Genomic DNA, 27116 nt, shown 5'->3' on the forward strand with positions numbered 1-27116 from the left:
GGATTCTCATCTGCACACGTTTTTGTTGCAAGCTAGAAAATGTGGAGGTGGCAAAAGGTGACTCCTGAATCTCCCAATAGGAGAGCAGGAGTCTGCATGTTTTGTGCCTCTTGCAGAAGTTGCTGAGCCTTTTGATGGTGCCTGTTTTGTAATGACCTAAACCTGGTTGAAAGCAGTTAGAGTTGGTTTTACTCCTTCATAAAAGTAGGCATTTCTTGGTGAGTAGAAGAGCTAGACATCCAGCAACACTTAACCAAGACTACTTTTACTGTGATTTGAGCCCTTATTTCTATGAGTCCCTATTTATCCACTTCACTAGCCATGTTAAAGGGCCAAGCAAGCTACTTGTAGTTTGTGATCATCTGTTTATATACAGAGTTATTCTGAGGTAGGTGGAGGAAAAAACAAGGATCCACAGAGTGGAACTTCATGTTCTCTCTTCTTAGGATGATGAAAGACAACAGTAATGGTAGTCCTGAGACTAATGACGTTAACGTTGACAGCAGAGCAGGTGATGAAATTATTGATACACGTGGAAACATTGTACTGCATACTCCTGAGGTTGTGCCCTGAATGTTTCAAACACATAACTGTAACACTGTAGGGATTGAGTCTCCAAATACTGACCTTGGCTCTGATATGAGCTGTTCTGGGCCCTCACAGAGCTTCTGTGGTGAAGAACATTAGACTGTCTTGAATGGTTTATGCATGGTGTGTGATTAGAACTAGCAATGTTAAGCCATTTTAGGATTTTATTGTGGACCTCCTAGGTGTTACTTTTACCCAAAAAAGTATAAAATTACAGTGTGTTGGCAACCGTGTGGTACATTGGCAGCTATAGCACTTCTGAGAGCTTTTACTCATGAGATGATCCTGCAGCTGGGAACATGTACAACCTGTGTGCTTTTTCTCCAGCTGAAGTCTGAGGTGCCTTCTGAAGGGCTTTGAGCAGTTCACAGATACTACAAAATGGACAAGAAATGTCAAGCATTAGGCTAAGAAAAAGACATCTGAAGAATTTGATTTTCTTGAGTGGTGATGACCATCATTTCCATAATGTTGGATGGTAATCTGCTGAGCTTGTTAAATAGTGAAATTGCAATTCAGCAATGATGGAGGTAAACCACAGCTTCTAAGTTTTAGAGGGAAAAGAAGACACAGGAAAACAATTTGCAGCAAGAGCATTACTACAATAGATGCAATCTGATTGGGCTGTGAAGTGAATTACACTATGAATACTCTTGTTGTTTGACTTCATTATCATTAACATTATCCATCCCTACCCCTTTAAAGAGGTGCTGAGCCCAGTTGAACCCACAGCTGGGACTGAGAAAGGGAAAAAGAAGTGGAGGAAGAAGCTGCTTCCTTCTTGTGTAGACTGAGGACATGCTGCTGCATGTGGACAAGGAACCAGACTTTCTCCAGATTGCCTTCATCTTCCAAATAATTACAGATCTCTTGCCTTGCAGACTTGAGATCCTGGAAGGAACAGACGTAGCAGTTTTGATGTTAACTCTGTTTTGATTCTCAACAGTGTAGTTGAGAAGTTTAAGATTCTATTTGAGATTCACTGATGAAATGTTGGAGCTGTACCTGAACAATTGCTCTTGATCTGTGATGTTAATAACAGGCTGATGGAGGCTGTATAGATTTTAGAGACACCGGAATTGCAGGATGCTTCAGAAAGAAGGGAATTCAACTTTAATGTGTTAAAAGGAAAGTTCCTGCTGGAGCACTGCAGTGCTATGGGATGCTTCTTTTAACTGGGCTGATTTGAATCCCTGACTATATTCTTGAAAATTGAAGGCACTGTTGTCATGTTACCTATTTCAGGTTAATCAGCTGCAGCTGATGAAGATGAGAAAGTTCTTATAGTTCTTCTTTGCTACTGTTTGCTTACAGCAACTGAAATTTAGCAGTGCTCTGGAAGTGATAGAAATTTTGAGAAGTGGTTATTCACCTGTTGTGTGTGGTGATGTCTTTATTGACATAATGCTTAACTGTTACCATTTGTTCTCCTCTGGCCGCCTGCTCCTGGCTGCAGTCATTCCATTTTGCACTTCTTGGGCTCATCCTCTTGGGCTTTGTCTTGGTTGTTTTTTACTTTGTGATCCTAAACTGAAAAATAGATTTTCTGCATGTGTGATGTTCTTAGTTTTGTCTTAAGGGTAAAACAAAGATAGGCTTGCTTTTGCAGGTGGCAAAAAGGAGAGTAAAGAAAAATAAACTCTATACTCTTTAAATTTTATTTGAATAGAAAAAAAGAAATTAATGGCATCTTGACCCTTGTCAGTCGACATATTTTTATACAAAACACGAGACTGACTTACTTCTTGTTTTCCCTATGTAGATATGAAAATTACATCTCAGTAGACTGCCTGTGATAACAGTATCTGTTTAAATAACTGTGCTTGAGATTTGTTTCATGTCAATGGTTTTCAGGCTGCTAGTAATCTGGTCACTGTGTTTCCACTTGTGAGCATAAATGTGTACGGCCAGCACAAGGTTTCTGCTGTATGTGCAAATATAACTTTGTTTCTTGAGCCTTGTCAAGCCCTACATTCTCAGTTTCAAGGTGCATACATTTAATGTATTCATTTCAAACTTGTGGGCAACAGGAGCAACATTTGAAAGTTTCTATAGCTAAAAGTCAAAATAGAAGTTCTCAGCTCCCAACTGTGAGCTGAATTTTATTGTCAATGGTTTCTTGAATTCAGTATAACAGTATTTCCTGAAAAGGTACAATATCAATTTTCCTAGCTTTTACTTTTCTCATCACTTCTGTATCTATATTATTTCTGCCATTGACAAAAATAGCTTTTATTACCAATTAAATCTTTCAATATGACTATTGGGAGTTGTTAATGAAGGAACATGTTGATGCTGCCACAAATGATTCAGTGCCTTTAACAACACAGATTGTTTAGTTTCTTTATAGCCGTTTTTCCCCATTTCAGGACCAGGTGGGTCCTGAAATCGCTGCCTAAACTCATATCACAGCAGTCAAACACACACACATTCTTCAGAGCTAAAATGTGGTTTCTTGTCTCTTATTGCTGGTTGAAGCTGATGTATGTGTGATGTATGTTCTTGCTCGAGTTTAGCTCAGTACAAAAGGGGATGTGTAAGTACTGCTGGCAGGCTTGGTAACTTAGGGATATGAAGTATCAGTCAGCTGGGTTGGCTTCAGAGAGTAACTCTAGCCTTCAAAGGTGTAAATGGTGCCGATTTATTCAGAAAAACAGATAGAGAGTTTTATTATGAGAATTTTTACAGCACAGTGGTTAATAAATTTCTGTGAAAACTTCAGTAGCAGTCAAAAAATGATGAAAAGTAATTCAGTTTTTTTCTCAAATTCCCATTGTGTAAAATTTCTTTAATTTATACCTGCTGTAAATCCAATGTAAGTAACTGTTATGGCAGGAATGCTTTTTTCAAGTCTCTTAAAATGGTGGGGAAATGCCAGAAAAGCCCATGGTCACTGAATGGTTAATCTTTTAGTGAATATCTTGATTTTCTTTTTTGTAACATCTTGCTTCCTTGAGACATTTACTGTTACTTATTTCTTGTAGTGGGACTGAAGTTGAATTCTGTGGACCCAACAATGAGCATTGATTTGAAATACTTGGGTGTGCAACTTCCTCTCTCGTATTCAAATTACTCTCTGTGGAGCTATCCAGGTACCAATCCCAATTCTCCAGGTGGGTGGAATATGAATTTGCTGTAATCTCAAGTGCCACCTTTTTATTATCAATGAGAAGGAGAGAATGGCTATTTAGTTCAACTTGGTATCTAAAGAGATGAAAATGATACTAAAATGACAAAATAGGAGAACTTCTGTAGATCATTTTGTGGTTACTGGGCAAGGAGTCCTGAGTAATTGTGGTTGAATTATTTTGAGGGTTCCCGTTTTGTGATGGTTGTGATCCAGTAATAGCATCTGTCTGTTTTATACTGACCTCTCAAATTGCTCAGAAAAAGATTAAGCAATCTGAATTTGTCTGATAGTGCTCACATAGCAAACAAAAAAAAGTTGTCTTTAACGGAGTTGAGTATCTGAATTTTCCAGAAGAAGGCCTTGAGATGCCACATGGGGCCTACCCTATAACTTCATGATAATTATTTATTACAAAAGTTGTGACTGATTGTTCTTTTAAAAATTTGCTTGGTATCCAAACAAGTGCATTTCTCATACTGTGAATCATACTGTGACTGTGGTTCTCATACTGTTGGTAGGTACTGTAGTCAATAGTGACTGGATGGGCAAAGTGCAGCTTCTCTTCTACTTAACTGTTTCTCCCACTGTAGTATTCTGATTGCTTAATGTCTTTCTTAATCTACTGCTTTTAGGAGATGGTAGAGGCAGACATTGAATTTCAGATTGTTTACACTGCAGGAGAGGAAGATTCAGTTCAGAAGACCTCAGTCAATTTAGTGTCAAATGCAATTATTTCTAGCCTAAGAATATGTTAAATGGCCACACAGATCCCTGTTAGTACCTTTACATTCCATCTTAGCTCCCACAGTTGATGCTAACTTGACAGAGATGTAACTGCCTTTTGTGGTTATTCACTGGCCATGCCCCTAATAGATACTCATCTGAATTTGACAGAGCAGTGAACATTAAATGAAGTTTCTGCAGGTGTTATAAAAGCCATTGGCCCAGCTGAGAGGAGAGAATCAAATTACTTTTCTTGCTGTGTGAGGCTGTAGTATAAGCTCAAAACCTGCCCCTTCCATTTTAGCCTGCTAATTAGTTGATTGGCCCATTAGACTTTCAGAGCCAACTGTTTTTGCTCAATGCCAAGGAGACCAAAACAGAAAATAAAGGAAACACTTTATGTGTGAGCTTGTAGATGCTTGGCCATAGAGCAGAACTCTACAGGGAATTTGGCTTTCTCTTAAGTATTCTGTTAACTAAAAAAAAAAACAAAAACAAAAACAAAAAAACCCAAACAAATAGAAAAAATTAGGTTGCTTCAAATATTTTGATTTTGCTACTGTTCACCTATCCCTGAAAAGGAAGAAGCAGAGTTTGCTAAGACACTGATGCAATTAAACTTGGTTCATAAACTGAGGCTAACTTTCTTCTTTTCCAGATACTGGATTTTCTTTTGTTTCCAGGACAGGAAAGACAAATGATTTCACAAAAATCAAAGGCTGGCGAGGGAAACTTCATGGTGCTTCTAGAAATGAAGGTAAAAAAACGTAAAAAGAGAGAGATCAATGTACATATTTACAACATGTGGCCATTTTCCTGACCTTTCATGGACCTTGCTGTTTGGTATTTGTGTCTTAGTAAGAGATGTATTTTTTTATATTGAGACTGTTGCGATTAAAGAATTTTTTAGTACTGGTTTCATAGTCAGAATAGAGATTAATGAGGGAAGAGAGAAACTTTGCTTTTGCTTTATTAAACTTCCTTTATATTGACCCATGAAATTTTTTGCAGCTTACTTTTAACTCTCCCATTCTGCTGAGAAGGTGAGTGATAGACTGGCTCGGCAGACACCTGGAGTCCAGCCAAGGCCGGCCCACCACAAATGCAGGTGTAAGATCTCCACAAAAACAATTGTGCAGGCTGCTGGTTGTATTTCAGAATGGATTATATTTGGTGTACCTATATTATATACTATACTTGTGGAAAGTGCATTTTTTAGAGCTGTATTTATGTATCCTACCATGTTTGATTATTATAAAATTTAACTTTAGGAGTTAAAAGTACTCTCCATTTATTTAGGTGGCAGTTCAGAAGGTTCATTGAAGAATCGCTCAGCGTTCTGTAGTGACAAGCTGGATGAGTACCTGGAAAATGAAGGGAAATTGATGGAAACAAGTATGGGATTCTCTTCTGACACTCCCACTTCTCCTGTGGTATATCAACTTCCCACTAAGAGCACTAGCTATGTTCGAACGCTCGACAGTGTTTTAAAGAAGCAGTCCACTGTAATTCCATCAACATCTTACACATTGAAGCCTGTTCCTCCATCATCTACCTCTAGGAAAACAAAGACTCAAACCAGACAGACATCTACAAACAGTAAAACAAAATCACCTTACAAACCTATTTTGCCTTCACCTTTTCCTCCAAAGCAGAAGCAGAACTTGCCAGTGTCTGGGGAGAAGTCTGCTAAGCCTGCTAGCAGTTTGAGTAACCAAGCAGAAAGTTTTGTGCTGCCAACTGTGGATGAAAATACATTACCAAAACAGATCAGTTTGCGTCAAGCACCACAGCATCACCAAGCACCTCGTCCACCAGGTTTGTCTAAATCTCAAGTGAAGTTAATGGACTTGGAAGACTGTGCTCTCTGGGATGGGAAACCACGGACCTATATTACAGAAGAGCGAGCAGACATCTCTTTGGTAACCCTGCTTACAGCTCAGGTACATCTGTAATAGTTTCTTTCTTATCTGTGCTATTGCTTTTCTTAATCTGTCCACTAAGAGATGTTGCATAGTGATGCAGAAAATAGGACTAAAGCTTCTAAGGATCATGATAAAGCATGAGATTCCTTTGTGGTGTGTCTTTGCAGCGAAACTTGAGGGGTCCTGAATTAGCAGTATGGGAAAAAGCTAATTGTGATAATAGTGTGTTGATACAAATTATTAATAATTTGAACTGTTTAAAATTCTCACTATTGAAATTTGAGTTAAAACAATTCTTATTCAGTAACTGCATTTCCTTGCTATTTTCATTTTGATGTTTTCAGTTGAGCTAACCACAAGAAAATCCTGGTCCTGTAACCTCGTTGTCCCATGATAACTTTTGCTTTTTTCACATCCTGCTTATTATCAGGATGGTTTTGCTGTCTCCAGTTGCCTCTCAAAAACCTTCAAATCGAAACTCTGTTCTGTGGGGATTTTGGGGTTTTTGTGGTATAGACAACAAGTTTTTGTACATAAACAATGTAGCTCAAGGCATTTTCTAAATGAACTTTGAATAGCAATTTTGCATAGACTTGATTGCATTTTACTAAAATATTCCTCTTTTGAAAGTTTGAAGTTTATGCTTCTTTAAAACTTTTTTTAGGCATCTCTTAAAAGCAAACCTATCCACAAGATAATACGACGACGAGCACCTCCTTGCAACAATGATTTCTGCCGACTGGGTTGCATATGTGCCAGCCTGGCCCTGGAGAAACGTCAGCCCACCCACTGCCGCAGGCCAGACTGCATGTTTGGCTGTACCTGCCTCAAGAGAAGGGTCTTGCTGGTGAAGGGAGGATCAAAGCATAAGAAAATGATGAAAAAGGCTGTGCGTGGAAATCTTGTGCTGTTTGGAACACAAGGACAACAGCAAGAGGATGAAGATGGGGAAGAAGAGGGTGATGGGGAAGAAGAGGAGATGAAGCAGAAGGATAGGAAGAAGAGAAAAAGGGTGGAATACAGTGAGTATTGGTGGAGATTACGTACAGCAAACCACAAACTTCATGGGCATTTTTTCTTAGGGTGTAGTAGTGATGCCATTTCTAAATCCTGCTTACTTACAGGAAACAATATCTTTTTTCTTTTTAATTCTTACTTATGTGATCAGCATTTTGGGCACTGTGTCGTTATTTATTGAATCAAATGGTTGGAGTTTCTTCTTGGTAGTTTAAACTCCTGTTCAACTCTCCAAATGTCTTTAAAAAGACTATGATGGATATGGGATAATTACTGCTGTCATTGTTGGTAATGTTCACTGTTACAGTGCAGTTATCTTTCCTTGTGAACAAGTCATTAGAGCTGCATTTTCAGTTGCTGTATATAGCTGGATTTCCTTGGAAGTATAGCTATTTGTGGTAATTTCAGATCTGGCCTAAGGTATGCTCAGAAAACCAAATTGGTAGAAACTGCCTGTGAATTTACATTTTCAGTTGTTTCCTAACAATATTTTTAGCAATAGCTAACACAAAATATTTTCTGGTGTTCTACTGGAATAAATTAATTCTTCCATATATTTCCAGTATACAGGCCTAGGATTTTTTTTTTTTTTCCAGTAAGCAGCATCAGTGGAGGTCACTTATTTTCAGTGGTTTTTCAGATCTTGTATCACAGTAAAAGTGAGAAATGAGGATTAGTGTACATTTTTACTTTCATTTTTTTTTCCTTGTAGACAAATCCCAGTCACTTTTGACTAGAATTTGACGTAAGAAAAGCATCCAGAAGGATTTTCTGGCAGTTTGGATTAGTGATTGCTGCATGGCTAGACCTCAAACTCAAACAAAAAATTCTGTTACTGCTGTGTTAGATGGTGTTTTATTTGTAAGTAATTTTTGTTTTTTCTTTTTTTTCAGCTATCTGTGATTCAGAGCCAGAACAACCTGTTAGGAATTGTCCATTGTGGGTGAGGGTGGAAGGTGAAGTAGATCCAGAGCCAATTTATGTCCCAACACCATCTGTTATTGAACCAGTTAAATCTATGGCACTGCCCAACCCAGAGGTCTGGCTTCCTAGTAAGAACAGATCTTCCAGTGGAACAAAACCAAGCAGAATGTACATTCCTAGACCCAATCCAGTGGTAAGAGAAAAAAAAAAAGATGCATGTTTTTCCTTGTACTGAAAACTGAAACAAATACTGCCAAAAGCCTCTGTACTAGACAATTTTAGAAAAGTTTGGGGTGAAAGCTTAGGACTGATTGCCTATAGGTGTGTTGATAAGCTAGGATGGATTGATTATATATACAATATTACTATGTTCATGTTCTGTTGAGAATTTATTATAGCAGTATCGAGATGGTGGAAGGTGATTATGATTCACTTATAGCCTCATTTAAAAATACAGTAATATATGCTATTTTTGTCAAAATTTAGTCCTGTTGTGTTTGTTAAAGTTAATAGCTACATAATGTAGCCTATCTAAATATGAATTACTTGCAAAAAATGTTGGGATACAGACACAAAGTGTTCAGTGTAGTTCTGGAGGGGTTTCTTTTGTTTTTTTGGGGTTTTTTTGTTTTTGTTTTTTTTTTTTTTTTCTTTCTTGAGGTTTCACTGCCAGTGTTCTAAGAATCTGGCTTTGTGTCTCCCCTCACCTTAGTATCAGAGAAAAGCAACAACAGCAGTAGAGGAAAAACAGCTGTAGAGTGGAGTATAGTTATATCTGAAGAACAAGCATACCAGAGTAGCTATTTAATGTATACCAGATAATGTTAAACAATGCATGGTGCTTAGGATTTGTTGTTTCACTTAGAAGAATATCTGAATGGATTTGAATCTCAGGGAGCTGGTGGTGGCTATGAGATGATACTGAGAAGGCGGATCTAGCTTTAAATGCTAGACTTTTCTTTTGACCCTTACTATTGAAGCATTTATTTTCAAGTTTTTTAGAAAGCATAGCTGTTTCATGAATCTGATGTGTATCCGGAACAGAGAAAAGAGGGTTTTTTCTTTTAGATTCGAGAGGAGGACAAGGATCCTGTCTACATGTACTTTGAAAGTTTAATGACTTGTGCGAGGGTGCGAGCCTATGAACCCAAGAGAGAGGAGAAAAAGCAGCAAAAAGACAAAAGTGATTCACAGATTTGTAGTGTAAAGGTAAGAGGTCACACTGTAACTAGTGTGTATTACAGAATAGGCAGAAATGTTGAAAGTGGTGAAGTAATATTTTCCCCAGAGACTCCTACGTGACATGAGGGCTTGATTTGCTTTTGTTGGTGGTGGGGCTGTGGAACATGGAGCCTAAGTCACTTTGCAGTGCTGGTAAACTTACTCCGTTACTGTGACATTACAGTTTCTTGGGGAGATTCCTGTCTGCGACAAGTGCATTAATATGTAAGGCTTAAATGTTCATTGTTAATAGAGCTCTTCTAAGATGAAGCCTGTAACACAGTCAAAGACAGCATATTTCTATCATTTGAGGTGACCTCGTTAATTTTGTGCTGTGACTTTTAATGTGTAAGTAAGATGTCTAGGATGAAAATTTTCTTGCATTTCTTTCTTCCAGCAGGAGCATGAACCAGAGCTTCAGTCTCCTGAAAAGGCAACCTGTGAGGTAGACAAAGACAAAGACGCATCAAGAGGTAAGAGCTGATCTGGAGTATAATTCCACTTGGTAGTTACATGTTTTTGTAGTATTCCTTTAGAAAACAGTAGCTCCTGATGAAACAGAAGTATGTTTGCTGGGGGAGTCATTACAGTTGTTAATAAAAATATTGTGACATGGATACAGCTTCCTGTTTTCTTAGCCGCTGGAGAGGGACACATGGAGATACAGCAGACTAAATATCCAGTGCTTGCTGCTGCTCTAAGTGTAAAATGACCAGTGCTGCCAGTAGCTTGCTTAGCAATAAAGTATAAAACTGCAGGCTTGTCTTCAAGACAGATGATTAGATACTTGGAAAGGAATGGAGATGAATGGCTTTGCTTTGTCTGGGTATTTTTTTCTCCCACTTTTTTCCCTTACTATCACTTTGTAGTCACTGAAGAATTAAATATCTAAGTAGCACTGGGAGGATGCGATCCTCATGTTCTTCACATAGAACTAGTTGGGACAAGGAATTGTTTGATGTTGAATTTGTGTAGTTCAAGTTCAAAAATTGAAGTTTTGCTGTGTTAGTGATACTGGGTTTGAGTTTCTAGCTTGTGAAGAAATAGGCTAGACATCCATGTTCTCTTTCCGTCTGAAGCGGCCCAAATCATGTTACAAACCTTAAATGAGACATATACTAGAGGCATTGTGTCATCCACTTATGAACCATATCTGCCTTTTTGAGCTGATCTTTTTGCTGTTTAATGTATACAACAGCGCATGCTACATTTAAGGATGGGAATGGAAAAATAATACAATTAGTTGAAAATGGTGGTGCATTAGTAGGTGAAATTAAAATGGCCAGGACACAGGGATCAACATCCTTAGTTTTGCAAAAAAGAGCATTGTTGCTCTAATGACAACAAAAGATCATGCTTCTGTTTACATATCTTCTGCAAAAGACAGTTCTGCTAGTGGCATGTCCCCTTATGCCATTGTAGGACATGGGTGCTTTTCTGACTCAAAGAGAAAAGTGCCATCTCTTGAATAACCAGTGATGCTTTCTACCATGGTGGTGTATTTGGAGAATATTCACCCATGTATTGAAACAACCCGGCTTCGTTTAGCTTGTGATGCAATGGGATACAACGTGACGTGGTATGGCTGCGGGGATTGAGCCGTGAGAAATAATTACATTAGTTTTGCAATGAGTTTTTGCTCGTTTGTGAAGCTCTGCAAGGGAAGGTGATGCTTTGAACAGTTCTTGTACTTTCCGTTGGCCTGCAGTTGAGCTGAACTAAGGGTGGAGGTATGGGCAGAATGAAATTGTTTGACTATCCAGGTGCTTAAAATGCCATAGTATTGCAGAAACCTATTTCAATTCTTTCTCAGAGAAAAGCTGGTGTTCTTCCTGTAGTGAGGGGGACTCTTTCTCCACCTCCTATGTTCATCACACCACTCAAGGTGAACCAACCAAACTTATCGAGATTATCTCTGACTGCAACTTGGAGGAAGATCACAATAAGATCTTGACCATCTTATCACAGCATATCAACAGTAACGCACCACAGTGCCTCAAAGTGGGTAGCTTCACTATTGAATTGGCTTCGGAATACAAGGCCCAGGATGAGAACCATCCTTCTGTCTGCTCCTCCAGAGTGAAAATTTCAGTGCCGTCCTACCAGGACAAGGACGAGAGGCCTGAGATCCCTGTCTTGGAGACTCCTGATAGCACAGTGGCAGCATGCAATAACTCAGAAAATGTAAAGGTCACGCGAGCAGACCCAACGGACAAGCTGGAGGAGAAGCTGAATGAGAAGCTGCATGGGGGCAAAGGCAAGCCTTTTTATGCAGGGGTTTCTCCTGCAGGAAAGCTGGTTGCCTACAAATGCAATGCTAATACGAGCCCCTCGGGCTTGATTCAGGTGGGTCTCTCTGCCTTTACTGTGGAGATTAGATGCAGTTTCATCCAGTACTATCCCAGAACTCCTTGACATGGAGACCACTCTTTAATACGTCTTTTGCCTATCCAGACAAGAGTTCTTGGTATCTGGTGGCATTCCTCTCCATAATCCTTTCAAGATTTACTCAGTAACAGGAAATCTTATCACAATCCTGAAATCTGATGGTTTAACTTGTCTTTTTGGCAATTTGGGTCTTGTTGACCCAAGTGCAGAATCTCTTTCAAGATCTTTTCAATTCTTTGTCAAACCCCCTGAAGGTGCATTTAACACATAGTGCTTCTAAGTGAATGATTTTATGAGTCCACAGAAAGAATATTTTCTGGGGAAGTATACACTGTGACAAAACTTTAAAATGAAAATGTAAACGTTATAAAATAGCTTTTTGCTACAGCTAACTGTTAATCTTCACCAACAGCCTGAATCTTCTTTGTAGACTATATATTTTTCATCAAGCGACTTTATAATCCTAAATTCACAGGGTCTTTTCCCTGCAGTTTTATGTTGCTGACATGATGTTAAGAATTAGTAGTAGGAACTATGGGATTAGGATGAAGATACTTCCATCATAGCTATTTGTGGTTATAGTAAAGCCACTTTGAGGAAAATCATATGAATTAGAAAATCAGAGTAAAATATGTTTTCATGACACCTTGCAGATATGACACCCTCAGAAAGAGAAGCTAGTGGAGAGTAAAAGGTGAGATTTCTTACCTTCAATAAAAGTTGATCAATAAAAACTACTTATTTAGTAGTGTCTTAAATACATTTGGCTTTTAGTAGGTATTATCAAACAACGTGAAAGCAAAATGCAGCACTACCAAAACTTCCCATTGTCCACTAGGCATAAAGCCTGACATTCAGCAAGATATTCTGGTTTTTTCCTGTGCAGTCTATTACCACTGCAGCTTGGAATTTTAAGTTAGGGAACTCATCATGCCTTAATTACAGTATCAGACAACAGTGTAGATAAGGAAAAAGTTGATGCAGCTTTTACAAGCTCTTTAAAGTTTTGTCTCAATGTATATGTCATCAATATTCTTTCTTTTGTGATGCTAGGTCTTAATTAAGTTTGAGAATTTTATCCAAAATTGTCCTTCAATTAGGGAACCTTTTTTTATTCAGGACTACAGCATAAGCATGGGGCAGGAAAAACAGGTGCTAGTTTCATTCTTACCTAATTTCAGTGATTTCACATGTTCCTTGGAGTCTCTGGTTTTATGTGAGTCTGAGCAGCATGTAAAATCTATATTACAAAGCTTAAACAAGAGTTGTTTGAAGTTCTCCTAAGCAATGAGGAAACTAGGAATTCCAAGTTGGAATTGCAATGGTTCTTTGAAAAGGACATTTAGAAGTCCCACAGAATGAAACACTTCTCCAGAAGTGGTGAATTAGCGTTCTTTTCACAAAATTTCCCTTTTCCCCTTTTTTCAGGTTAATGATAAAAGGTATCCTCAGGCCAAACTGCTTTTGGGACAGATGGGGGCATTGCATCCTGCCAATCGGCTAGCAGCTTATATCACAGGCAGGCTGCAGCCCACAGTACTTGATATTGCAGCCCTCAGTACTGTGATCTCCAAGGTAGCACCCAGTGCTAAAACTCCTGCTTCTGGGACACCATCAGTCCAGGGGCCCACAACATCAGCTCCTAAAACTACATCTTCCACCAGCAGTACTTCAACCCCCACTGTGACGACTCTGAAAACCCATGTCCCAGCACAGAGACAGATAGGTAGGTTGGAACTTATTACTGTGTTTTAAATTGCGTGAAGCTGAAGTACAGAGTGAGTGTACAGTGTTAATGTTGATTTCTGTGCAACAGTGCATGCTGCCTTTGGCTGCATTGCCTACCTAGGATGCCTCTGCAGTAAATAACCTCAAAACAGAAAGTTTTATTTTGACTTCAGAGTAAGATTACAGATGTTGACTATTAGTTGTTTTATTAATGCTACTAGTACATATTTTCAAGAGATGAGAGTGGATGGATACTCTCCAAATACAAACTGGAATTTTTGGAGTTTCTGTAATTTTTAATTGCTTTTCATCAAACACAGAATAACCTCAAACAAGTAAAGTACCACTAATACGTGGTTCTTCACTGATTAGATTTTCAGTTGATGTTGCACTCATAATTCTTGTGATGGCCAAAGAAGTGTGAAGCAGCAGTGAAAGACAAGATGGTCCAAATCTGGATTAGTGAAACAACAGGTGTGCAGCCAATAACCACGCCAGTCTCTAATCTCATTGGATTTCACAAGCTAAACAGGGTTGGATTTAGACAGTTTAAAAAAACAACAAAACTGGAAGATTCATGAGTTACTTGTGTATCTGAGTTGGTACTGAAATGGTTACCCCAGTGTGGCAAGAGAGGAAGTTGCCTTTAACGATTGCATTTTGCATGACTTTAAAAGAGAAGACTAGTACCCATCCACATAATCCCACACATTATTTAAAGATCTGAAGCTTTGCAAGGGAAAAGGATGTTTCCTGTGTCCTGGAAAAACTTTAATTTCTGATTGATAATCTATTATTCTTTCTGCCTAAATTTTCTTTGCTGCGTAAATGGGTGTGTTGTTTTTCTTGTCCTGTAATAAAACTTGTTGTTTTGTGTGTTTATGCAGTATGAAAGAGCTGGCTGTGTTTCATTGGTGGGTGAAGTCATTGCAACATATGTGATTTAAGTTAAAAGTACCAGTTCTGGCATAATCTGGGTTAAGAATGCTGTATGCATAAATAACTGCAGTGTTTAAATTGGTCTTGGTCCATAATCTCTATGCTGTTGTACTCATCCGTAGGCATCTGGGGTAATGTAAATGCAGTATTCTGGTCCCTTGGAGGGTAAGGGATGAGGTAAAGGATCTTCCTAACAGTGATTCATTTCCATTGGTTAAATTTGTTCCATCTAGTCTACAGTTGATGGAATGTCATTGCATCTAGAAGCGGAAACTCTGTATCCTTCCCACCCCTTTTCCCTCTGTCTAAGATGAATACAGTAGAAGGGGGATGAAAATCAAGAAGCAGTAAAAAATGAAAGATGACACAAGCTGTTACACAACGAATTTGATGTTTATAAAATACTTAGAGCCCATTATTTCATTTAAATGTTTGTTTTCCTGCACTGTTAGTTAGGATTGTCCATAGTTTCACGATGAAGAACAACCCTTCAAAAGCTGATTCTTTTGTGTATCTGGGAAGAAATGCAGTAAAAAGCTACAGTAGTGGAATAAGGCAGAGGTCTTTCTAACATGTCAGGCATATCCAGGACTACCATAAACGTTTTGATTTAATTACAAGGTACATAGAAAAAGGAGGCTCAAATTCATGCTGAAATTACAGTTGTAGCAACTCATGAAAGGCAAAGAGGAAATCTATTAAAATTTTGACCTGCAAGTTTTTATTTGCAGCTACCCGACCCTCACCTGGTGGTGTGTTTACCCAGTTTGTGATAAACAAAGCAGGAGCTCTGCAGCAGAAGGTTCCTGGAGTGAGCACACGCCAGGCGGCCTCAGGGCGACAGTTTCTGAGTATCAAGCCCACACCAATCACTGTTATTGCTCCTGTGGTTCCTTCAGTGCCATCTCCAGCTGTGTGCACAGTCACTTCTGCAGTCACTGCAGCTACCACCACTTCTACAGTTACTGTGGAAAGTACCAGTGTAGCGGCATCTACTGTGACCACTCCTTGCCAGACAAAAGCTGGTGAACCTCCCTGCTCTCCTCCTGCAATTGCAGTTACAGCTGCTCCTGCAACACCTGGAATCAGCACCTGTACTACTCCATCCACCACTGCTACTGCTACTGTGAACACAACAAAAACAACAGGGATTGTTGCAGCAGTAGCAGCTGCGCCACTCCCAAAACCTGTAGTAACACCACCAACTGTTACTTGTGCTGTTGTCACAACATCCACCTCTACAGTTGTACTGACAACAGCTGCAGCAACTACGCCTGTGGTGACCACACTGACTTCCTCTGCTGCCTCTGTTCCAGTGATACTATCAGGAGTTAATTCAAGTCCTCCAAAAAGAGGTAATGCTTAGGTGCTTTGGATTATTACTGCACACACTTGTTTTTTTTTAATTCTGCTTCTTTTCACAGCTGTGATAGAGTCTGTGTCTGGTTTAATTTTAAATATGGACTCACTCGCCTTGTCCCCCTTTCAAAAACAGGGTAAAAAGTCCTATTCATCACCCTAATGTCATCTCCTAAGTTACTTTTTGTATTCTTGTATACCAGTCTGTGCTGGTAGAGAAAGGAAAAAAATGTAACTATCTGGTCAGTGACTGCGATGAAGTGAGCGGGAAGCATCACGTCATCCCTTGACCTATAGACATATATAGCACAGTTATGACTGCTAGAATTTCATGGTTGGCACAGAGTTCAGGAATTAGGTTGGGAATTACTGTCCTGTGTCATGGTTGAAAAATGCCAGTGGAACTACACAGAAAAAAACCAAAACTGTTTTGATCTGGTTGGTTCCATGCATTCTGTGGATAAAAAGAGAAAAACTTGCTTTTGAATAAATGTAAAAGAGATGCAGTTGTTTCCAAAATATTTGCACTTGTATTTATTAAGAATAATGCTTGATTTGTAGGCAGTCTCTTAAAGTGATTTTTTTTTTTTTGTAACTTGTTAAAATATTTCAGAAGATGCTGCTCCTCAAGCTGCAAGTAAGACTCCCCCAAAGATAGCTCCTGGAACAGACAAACGTGTCGGACCTCGATTGCTGCTGATTCCGGTGCACCAGACAGCCTCTGCTCTGCGGCCACTGAACACGCAGGTGGCACAGAGGCAGAAGATGGTCCTTCAGCCCCTGAGGAGCCCTGGGGCTGTGAACCTGTTCAGACATCCCAATGGGCAGATCATCCAGCTTGTTCCCCTGCAGCAGGTTCGAGCTGCGGGTGCTCAGCCCAGCGTGCAGCCAGTGATGCTCCGCAATCCAGGTACGAAGGCCAGTGCTTCTTTCACGACTGACTGGTGTGTTACTCAGAAATGAGCAAGGAGATGAATGTCTCTGTGACGCTTTCACCTGCTGAAAGTAATTGAACAGAGTCCAATTTGGTTCTGTGTGACTAGTTGAAGAACATAGTGTAATTATTCAGCTGCAATGCAACTTAAATACCATGTGTATAATATTCAGAAAGTGCAGTTAATAGCTAAGTCCACAAAATTTGGGAGCAAGTAAAAGAGCCTATGTGTATGTGTGGCAGCGGAGCCATGTCCATTGTACTGTCACAACTTACAGGACTCGACCTGGTGATTCAAAAACAATTCTTGTTGGAGATTCTCTTAAAGAGAATGAGCTGTTACCCATGTTTCATTGGAGTGCTACTCAGTTTTTGTTACATTTTGAGGTTGGTGTGTTTACAGAAGGTATTCAGGTGAAATGTTGTACTACAATACGGAATTGCCAGGTTTTTTCCTCCTTAAGAGTGTGAAAAGAAAAATAAGTGTGATTTTGAGCTTTTTTCTCTAGTACACAGTTGAAGACAGGGTTGGAAGAGTTAGAAATTGCAGGTTGGTGTGCTGTTGTATGTATTTGTAAATTCTAACCCAAATGTACTTTAAATGCAGGTTTACTCTTCTGTTCTCCCTGTTTCAAAACACACCTCAAAGAGAGGGAGTTAGAGTGGGGTAGAAGGGAGAGCAGAAGCAAGCACAGTAGATAAAACTGGGGAGGGGAGCAAACAATGCTGAGCTTTAGTTGAGGTTTGAGCATGAGGTGTAGTAAAGAATCAGTCAACAAGTTTATTTAATTTTATTCTGTTTTGAGGCTCTTGCTGAACAAGAGAAAATAGTTGCCAGTTGGTAATACTTTTCCTTCTTGTTTATGAAGTGTTGAAATGCTGCAGAAGAGTTCATAAAGGTAAAATGTGGTGGTATAACTGTGTAATTTTGGCATAGTTTTTCCTCTTTGGAAGTCTTTTTTCAAAAAAAAGCAAAAATATTTTAAAATTAAATACTATTTTTTACTTTCTTTTTTCTCTGAAAAACCCCAATTTCCTCGTTTTCCAATAAATGTTAAATGGGAAAGTAAAATGCAAGACTTCCAATGCTATGTCTTTTTTGATCAAAAAGCTCAATGCTTGAACTTAACATCAAGTCTGTTAGTTTTAGAATGGCCAATTCATGTGTTTCATTGTGGTGTTACTTAAAAAAATGCAAGTTTATTATGTCTTTATGTAGGACCAACTTTTCCACTGAGAGCTGGAGGTCAAACACCTGATTCCATTATGATCCTTGAGAATGGAGTCTGTTTCTAGCACAGCATCAAATACTGAAAGTGGAAGAAAAAAAGCTGCTTTGAGAATGTCTCAGTTGATGTTTTGTTTTCCTCACAGGATCTATTGTAGGAATCCGTTTACCTGCACCTTCCAAGCCTCCTGAGTCACCTGTTTCTCCCAATTCCTCTGTGTCTTCCACTTCTCCTGCTGCAAATTCAGCTGTACCAACTGCAGTACCCAAGTTATCCCCCCCATCCAACCCAGCCACTCAAGCATCTTCTCTTCCTCCTTCGGTAACGAGTTTTGTGTCACAGGCAGGCACTCTGACTCTGAGGTTTGCTTCCTCTGCTGTCAGCAATGTCACAAACCAAACAACCTCCGAGTCTAAAATAGCCTGCAGCTCGGCTGGTCTGTCAGCCACCACCGCTAATCTCATACCTTTACAGTCTGGAAGTTTTGCTTTACTTCAGCTCCCAGGACAGAAGACAGTGCCAAACTCTATTCTTCACCATTTTGCATCTCTGCAGATGAAGAAGGATTACAGGAAAATATGCAAGAAAGAGGACTCAGGTGCTGCTCAGCAGAAGGAGAATGGGAAGGCTCCATGCTCAGGTGACACAGAAGTTACAGAGTCTGATGTCCCAGTGCCACATGGGAAACAAGAAGAAGATGAGTTGTCGATTAACCAGTCAAATGCTGTTGAAGGGTCAGCATCTGCCGCAGTCACACCTAGTGGTGATAGAAATTCCACTGCATTAGAGATAGTGGAGAAGAACTCAGTGGTGCTAGAGAGTTCTTGTGATGACAGCTTTTCTTCTCAGCATGATGTTTCTGCAGATGTCATATCATCTGACCATTCGTACATCAGTGAGAAACCTAATGATGAGGAAGAAAAAGGGGCTTCTGAAGGGAAAGAGGATTCTGTCAGTTCTGAAACTCTTGTGGAGGCAGTTTCAGCTAACTCTGTTTGTGGGTCATCAGATGAGTCTTTGGTTGCTCCTCTGGATAATGCACATTCACAGAGTCTTGAGAATTGGGAGGCTGCACAGTTGAGGAACCATGGGGAGGAACAAACACTTGCTGAATGGGAGGAGAAACCAGTAAAAGTGGAGGAAGAGGATGCACAGACACAGATGGATGAGGACAACAGAGCAAGTTCTGGGCAGTTACATAGTCAACAAGAGCAAGATACACAGGTGAAGATCAAGGAGGAACAAAGTGAGACTGAACTGTTTGAGAACAAACAAGAATTCCAGGGTGATGCTGCACAGCCAGATATGGAAAGGAGGGAGTACAAGGGCTCTATAGAAGTGGAAAACACAGTAGAGAAAACAAGAAGTAGGTCTGAAATTGGTTGTGCAAAAGAACTGGATAATGCTTCAGGAGAAGAGCATAGGGCTGATATGGAGGAAGGCAAAGGAAACATAGCTAGGCAGGATGGCAGTAAAAGCAAAGAAAAAGGTGCTTGTGATTCTCTGGAAGAAATGAAAGTAGGCCATGATATCCTAACACATGTTAACAGTTCTTGGAGCAAAATATCTAGTATTGTACCCCCTTTAGAAAATAGAAGTGAAGTAGATAAAAAAGCTGATACATCAGAGAAAGGTGACTTCCTGACAGCACCAGAACAGAGGGCACACAAAAAGGATTACATGCCCACTATTGATATAACTGCTGATGATATGGAAGAGGATGAGGAGGAAGATGAGGAAGAGGAAGAAGAGGATGAAAAAACTGATGATTCTGCTGATGAGATGCTGGATGGTGCTTCTGACTTCCCAAGTGAAGAGGAAATAGATGTTGAAAAAGTGGTAAGCATTTAGCTATTTATGAAGGGATTTTTTCCTTTTATTTATTTTTTTTTAATTGACCAACTAACTTGTCATAACCCATGGATTTGAAAGACAGAGTATGATGTTTGTGTTTTGGACTTTTAGTTTCTTTAGGAAGTATAAATTGGGGTTCCAAGTGGAAATATCTTTCATTTCTTAGTTGCATGCTTTTTTTTAGGTAGCAGTATAGTGGCCTTGTAGAAATTGCCTGGTTTTCAGATAACAGGAGTTCTGTTGAACAATTTGTTATAGAACTGTTCCAGGTTGTCTTCCTCCAGTGTTTACTCAAATAATTTGCTTACTTGTGAGCAAATTATGACTTAATGATCTAAAAATGTAGTGGCCAACCTAGTATTTCTGTTATTTTAAGATGTTTCCTTCTATTTAGTTTTTGTAGCCTTAGTCAACATTTATTTCTGAAAGGAGTATTTTAATCCATTCTTGAATTCCTTTTTTAAGTAAATACATTTAAATAGTATGTGAGAGCTGTCATTCTGTATTTGATAGAAAACAAATTGCTCCAAAAGTCACAGAAAAGGGTAAAACGTTGTGGTTAGTGTAGTTAAGATACATTTAGATTTTAACGCTCATAAAATTCCCATCAAATATAACCCAAAATTTAAAATAAAGTAATCCAATGTGTAATTCCTTTGCTTCTTACATATCACTACATGACTTGAGAAACAGTGCTTTGTTACTTAAAATTATGAAGCTGTTGTTTTATGAATTAGTCGAGTGGACATATGAACTAAGATATCTGTTTCTTGGAATGAGATACAAGTGAAAAGAGAAGAATTAAACTGGAGAAGTTGAAAAACAGACAAATTAAAAAAAGGAGAGATAATGGTTGTGTCTTCAGGATAGAATTCTTTTAGTCCTTTTGTGTTAATGTAATCCTCTTGCAGTTGAAAATCAGACTAGAGTTCTTTGGTACAAACTGGTCTAGAGGATTCCTAGAGCACCTGGGCAATAACTTCTTGGTACAGGTACTACAGGAGCCAGCTAGGAAAGGTGCCCTCCTTGAACTGCTGCTTGGTAACACAGAGTGAAATGGCAGTTGTCTGCGTCTTGGCCACAGCAGCCATGAAAAAAATCCAGTTCATATCTCTGGTGACAGGAGGAAAAGTGCCAGCAAGACTTCAACCCTGGATATGAGGAGAGCAGACTTCAGGCTGCTTGAGGAACAAGTTAGGAAGGTCCCTGAGGTTACCCCCCAGCTGACTGGTTGGAAGCCACTTGATTCAGTCATCTTGGATTTCAGTAAAGCGTTTGATCCTTTATCTCACAGTATCCTTCTAGACAAAATGTCCAGCACTTGTCAGGATAAACCCGTCAAGTGATGAGTGAGCAGCTGGATCATGGGTCAGGTGTGAAGGGTGTTAGTGAATGGGGTGACATCAGACTGGTGACTGATCACTAGTGTGGTTCCCCAGGGCTCCATCCTCAGGCCTGTGCTCCTCAGCATCTTCATAAATCATGTGCAGGCACGACTGGAAGGGATGCTTTGTAAGTTTGCTAGAGACGCAAACTGGGAGGAGCTGTTGACTCTCAAAGGTGGAGAGGCCCTGCAGAGAGACCAACCATGTGAAGTTTAACAAGGGCAGGTGCACGTGAGATGGGGCAACCCTGGGTGTACAAACAGCCTGGAGAAGGAGAGGCTGGAGAGCAGTGCTGTGGAAAGGAACCCAGGGGTCCTGGGCTGTGGCAAACTGGATGTGAGTCTGCAGTGCCCTGGCAGCCAGGAAGGTCAAGCTTGTCCTGGAGAGCATCAGGCACAGCATGGCCAGCCAGGCAAGGGAGGGGATTGTCCCACTCTGCTCTGCACTGGGGTGGCCTTACCTCGAGCCCTGTGTGCAGCTTAGAGTGCCACTGTGTATAAAAGACATTGGAAAGCATCCAAAGGAGGGCTGTGAGGGTGGCAAAAGGCCTTATAGGAGTGAGGAGCAGCTCTGTAATGAGTAGCTGAGATAATTTGGTCTGTTCAGCCTGGAGGAGACCGAGGGGAGACCTCATTGCAGTCTGCAACTTCCTCATGAGGGGAATAGGAGGGGGGAGGCACTGATGTCTCCTCTGTGGTAACCAGTGACAGAACCCATGGGAATGAGATGAAGTTGGGTCAGGGGAGGTTTAGGTTGCATATTAGGAAAGGGTTTTTCACCCAGAGGGTGAGTGGGCACTTGAACAGGCACCCCAGGGAAGAGGTCACAGCACCAGCCTGACAGAGTTCAAGAAAAGTTTGGATAATGCTCTCAGGCACATGGTGTGATTCTTGGGGATGGTGCTGTGCAGGGCCAAGACATGGATTTCAATGATCCTTGTGGGTCTCTTCTAACTCAGGATATTCTATTATTCCATGATAGCCAAGTGAACAACTCTGGCTTTTAGAGAATCTCTTCAACTTCCAGAAAAATTGACTAATCAGTTCATATTCTAGCTTGCTGTTCTCAGACAAAACAATAGCATCTCAACTGTATGAAAGTGAAATACAGATGTTATTTTTGGAAGTTCCTTTTAAGTGGAAAACTGAATTGTTGGTGCCTTGTCTTCAGTTGGGTGGTGGCAGTTTCATACGTCCTGTATCCTTTAATAACTTGAGCAGAGTTATCATTAAGTTTTGAGAACCACTGTTAATTCATTCCTGATGCCAGATAAACTTCTCTGACATGGTAGTCCTAGGAATTTTGTTGGTGAACCAACAATAGTGTCTAGGTCACAGAGTAGTCTTCTATCAAGGTTGGTGTTTGAAAACTGTTTTCTTTCATCCTGCAAAAGGATGATTAAGCAAATGAGTAATATTAGAGATTATAAGAAATATTTGTTTTGGATGAAACTTACCGCTCAGGTTTTGGCGGATATGGCTTGGAAAGCCATGTAAAGGTATGTCTTCACTGCAAGCTCACACAAATACAATAAGCTAACTTTGGTTCTAGAGCAGTAAAGCTGAGGAATGAGATCTCAGGGGACTGTAAAAACCTGCCTGGAATTTGATTTGTTAATTGCTGTTGCTGGCTAGTTGAGCTAGCACGTCAGTGCCTAGTGGAGAAATCAGTTTTGGAATTAAACTTCTTATTTTTCACTGGGATGTACTCTTCTCTCATCATAGTGCTTACAAGATAGGCTGCACTGGTATTGTTTGTCGGACTGGATGAAGTCAGATGATGTAAGGTAGAGGATGTTTATCTGCTTCATTAAACTAGTGGAAACAGAAGCAAAGAGTACGTGCATGTCCACTAACAGTTTTGTTTAGTGGAAATACTTAAGACAGCTCTTCTTCTATTAGTTTGGAATGTGGACTGGTTTCGGTTGCTCAGCAAATGGCCACTTAAATCTTAGAGAACTCCAGTGAGAGTCAGGAAGGTTGCTGCCTACCTGTAGTAGCTATTAGTGTTTATTCTTTAGCACATTTTCTCACACTGGTTAATTGTTCTTAGTTTTGCACATCAATGCCCTTCAGAGTACCTTCTTACCTTGTGCTGACTTTGTGTCCTTGACATAGAGACTGTTCTAGTCTCTGGTCAACAGAAAGAAGGTTCCTGAGATGGTATCTTTTCCCTTTTGCGTTTCCTACTCTGAGTTGCATCAAGACAAGCTTAGGATGGTTAATCATTGTGGGTTTAGTGATATGAATAAAGCTTTCTGGGAATATCTGTAGAAGCAGACTAATGAGTATCGGGACCTGCTATCTGGACAGATGCAAGTGCGATGGTTTGAGGTGATGTTAAACTCTTGATCTGCAAGGCAGGATGATTGCACACAGAGCTCCTGCTGAGAAGGGCTGCTTGGCCTGGGCTCCTGATTGTTCACAAGTCCTTGTTGGCATAAGCCAAGAGCATGCCAGGGTTTGTTCTGGTACTGTAATGCTACAGATAGGAGTCCCATGGTTCAGCTCACTACTCTAAAAACAACTTCTATGTCTGGCATGGTACTGCATTGTAAGTGTTGTTTAAAAGTGTTTTTCAGTCATTCTTTTTCTGAGCCAAACACTGAAATTATAAGGACTGTTATCAATTATTATAAAATGGTAAGCTTCCTACAAAGTGCAAGTGTTACATTTTGTGGACAATATGAATTCTAACAATCTCTTGCATATTGTCAGCTTTTAGTTCAGAGCATGTGTGAAACCTGCAGACATTGTAGCACAGAAGGCAGCTTTAGAAATTACACATTTACTTGGGTAATGTGTAATGACATCCACTGTCTTGTAACCTCTTCCCTCAGCACTGTTGTTGAGGATCCTCTACCATCAGTAATTTGCTCTTTAGGTATTAGCAGTAGGGGTTTAGGCTGCCTGGAATAGACAAAAATCAGAGGAGAGGGCTTAGAAACATGCATTGAAATGAAGAGAGGGAAAAAAGCTGTAATTTCCATAACAACTTCAGAACTCTGTTGTAGAATGGTATTGCTCCTCTGGTGTCTTCATTCTATAAGGTATTTCACCCTTACTCAAAGGCATTTAGAATTTATGTGATTACAGGAAGTAGTTTGGAAAGTAGTATGGATTGAGTGATGCTTGAAAGGTAGGGCTTCCACAAGCATCTTCGGGAATCATGCTGGGCTATGGATAAGATTCAGCCTATGGCAAGTTGGCAGTACTTCTATAGGAATAGCTGTTCTTAATGTCAGAACGACTTACTTCTGGTGATCTTCATGATTGTGGTATTTTCTTGTTACTAGGAATTCAGGGGTAGAGAGGAAAGATCTACTAACCAGAAGTATTTTCCCCTTTGTTGCTAGATGTAAGAACAAAAAAATTAATTACTTCTGTTTTTCATATGTCCACATTCAAAATGTGTAAACTTTTAAGATATTAAGTTCTTGGTGGGCAACGGAGTTTTTAACTTCTGTTTTATCTTGTCCATCTTTCATGATAAAGATACCACATATTGGGTTTTAAATACCATTATTTAATATGATACTATACAAACTGTTGCAATTTTAGAGCATCTCTAGCCTGGAAAATGGCTCTCAATCCTTTGATTAGCCCAGTATAACTTACCAGCACTGGAAAGCTTTATGACAGCAGTGTTTCTGTGGTAAGCTAATTTCCTGGGTGCTTTTCCTATTTCTCTCTGGATTATAGCATCTTTTTTGAACCACCCTGCCAGACCATGTTTCCTGCAATATAATGATGTCCAAATGTAGTTAAGACAGAGTAGTCCTGCCCACTGAACAAAACCGGTATGCATCTCTTGCACTTAAGAGTCACAGAAATGGTACTGTATGAAGTGGAAAAGCTTAGAGAAAGTATCAGGAGGCTTTCAGCATCAAGGTGGATTTATGAATGATCCAAGAGAGCAAGCAAGAATGTGAAGTGCTCTTTATATAAAGAAATAGATCAATGTTGGCACTACTTCTTGTACATGGAGTATTTTCAACATAATGGCAGTATCTGTTCAGTAGTTCTGTGATTTAAATAGTATATTTGTTTGAATTGTTTTTGTTTAGTCAGGGTAATTCAGGGAACTGGGTGAAATAGAGAATGGAAGTGTTATCACATTTTCTTGCTAAAGGAGAACGAGTTCTTCATTGTAATCAGACCAAAGATTGTAATGTAAAAAGCTTCACTAAAAACTGTAATACAAAACAATTGGTTGAATAGGCATGTTTTCTTGGGAGAGGGGTATCACCTGGATTTACAGATGGCCACAGGATTGAGATTTAACTCTTTGTTGCTACAGAACTGCAGTTGTTCCTTAGCTCTCTCTTCACAAAATAGCAAGTTTTCTTGCTCAGGCAAGCATGGAGAAAACATACTCTTCAGAATATAAGAAATATGTAAAATTATTGGGCATCATTTTAACAGCATTTTGGAAAGAGCCAAAATCTTACTCATCATCATGTAAACAGTTTACTGTGTGATCCAAAGAAGCCTGACTGTATGACATCATGACTTTTGCTGTCTTAGGTATGAGAGACCATTACTAAGGTGGTAACTGTTTCAAATTCTGTAAAAAAGTCAATTAGCAAGAGTCTATGGTATTAGGTTGTAAGGGCAGGAGGAAAATGGAGGCAGGAAAATTCTGCCTTGTGAAAGCTTTTGTCCCAGCCATAATAAGAACATTAAGGACAAAGATGGGTTCTGCCCTTACCAAAATGCATTTTACAGAGTTGCTAGTGGGAGGAATTCCTGGAGGTGACAGTTGAAGTAATCCCCTGCTTAGCACCGTTTACTGGCCAGTAGCTGGAGATGTTGATTCTTTGATGGTTCTAAATGTTACAATGTAATCTCATTTGAGACTGAAGTGAAACTGTTTTGGCCTGAGCTCTATTGCTGAGTAGATACTCGTTTTAAAAAACCGAAACAAAACCTGTTCCAGGATGCGTGTGAATACAGAGAGGATGACGAGCAGGTGGACATTGAGACCGTGGAGGAGCTTTCAGAGAAGATTAACATTGCCCGTCTGAAGGCCACAGCTGCTCATGTCGAACCCTCCGACCAGAAGTAAGCACCCCTGGAGAGCACCTGTGTATCCTGCTGCTGGCTGCCATCGAGTGATTCCCTTAAACAACAGGTGTAATGTGGTGACAAGATAAGGCAAGGCTTCTGGCATGCCTTCCTCGGCGCTGGTGCTTCCCAGTGTCTGTGAGGATGGTACTGGCAGCACTAAGGGTAGTGTCAAGGTGTCTTAGACTTTTTCTATCTCCCCTTTAATTAATTCATTTATGGGGATGCATCTTGCAATGTAAAATTATTGAGTGAATAGCCTCCTTTCCTGCAAACTGAAAATTAGCAGGGTTTTTTTTGTGTTACATGTGATTTGGTAAGCTTTGTTTATTCTTGCTGGTGGACTTCTGGGCAGGAACAGTCATTAGGTTAATCCTTGATGCTGTAAATGAAAGGGTTGTCTTTAGGACCATTGCCCCAGCAAAGAAAGCATTTTCTTATTGACATATAGTTGGCCATGGTTGGATAGCTTGGCTTAATTTTTTTGGTTGGTTTAATTTTGTTACTGTTACTGCCCTTGCACTTATAATGACAACGGCAAAATAAAAACATTGCTTACTTGAGGAATGTAATGATAGTCGTAGCGGTTTCTCAGATGCATCAAACAAAAAGAGAACGTGGCATCTATCGGTCTTTTTGTTTGAAGGTTTATTTTTTGAAACTTTGAAAAAACTGTTTGGTGCTGTTTGGTACCAGATAGTTACCT

General features: G+C 39.8%; 1 protein-coding gene across 1 annotated transcript in view; it reads left to right on the forward strand.

Annotated features, from left to right (window-relative positions):
- MGA (MAX dimerization protein MGA) overlaps positions 1-27116 on the forward strand; it is a 58596-nt gene that overhangs the window by 19827 nt on the left and 11653 nt on the right. Inside the window, exons 7-19 of the mRNA XM_058806306.1 lie at positions 3573-3680; positions 5100-5198; positions 5741-6384; positions 7031-7388; positions 8277-8500; positions 9376-9516; positions 9926-10001; positions 11342-11874; positions 13345-13642; positions 15315-15938; positions 16556-16852; positions 18251-19944; positions 26283-26407. Of these exons, the coding sequence (XP_058662289.1) occupies positions 3573-3680; positions 5100-5198; positions 5741-6384; positions 7031-7388; positions 8277-8500; positions 9376-9516; positions 9926-10001; positions 11342-11874; positions 13345-13642; positions 15315-15938; positions 16556-16852; positions 18251-19944; positions 26283-26407 (5221 nt within the window). The remainder of the gene's footprint in view (positions 1-3572; positions 3681-5099; positions 5199-5740; positions 6385-7030; positions 7389-8276; positions 8501-9375; positions 9517-9925; positions 10002-11341; positions 11875-13344; positions 13643-15314; positions 15939-16555; positions 16853-18250; positions 19945-26282; positions 26408-27116) is intronic.

This window comes from Ammospiza caudacuta, chromosome 6, assembly GCF_027887145.1.
Source record: "Ammospiza caudacuta isolate bAmmCau1 chromosome 6, bAmmCau1.pri, whole genome shotgun sequence".
In the NCBI taxonomy this organism is placed as follows: domain Eukaryota; kingdom Metazoa; phylum Chordata; class Aves; order Passeriformes; family Passerellidae; genus Ammospiza; species Ammospiza caudacuta.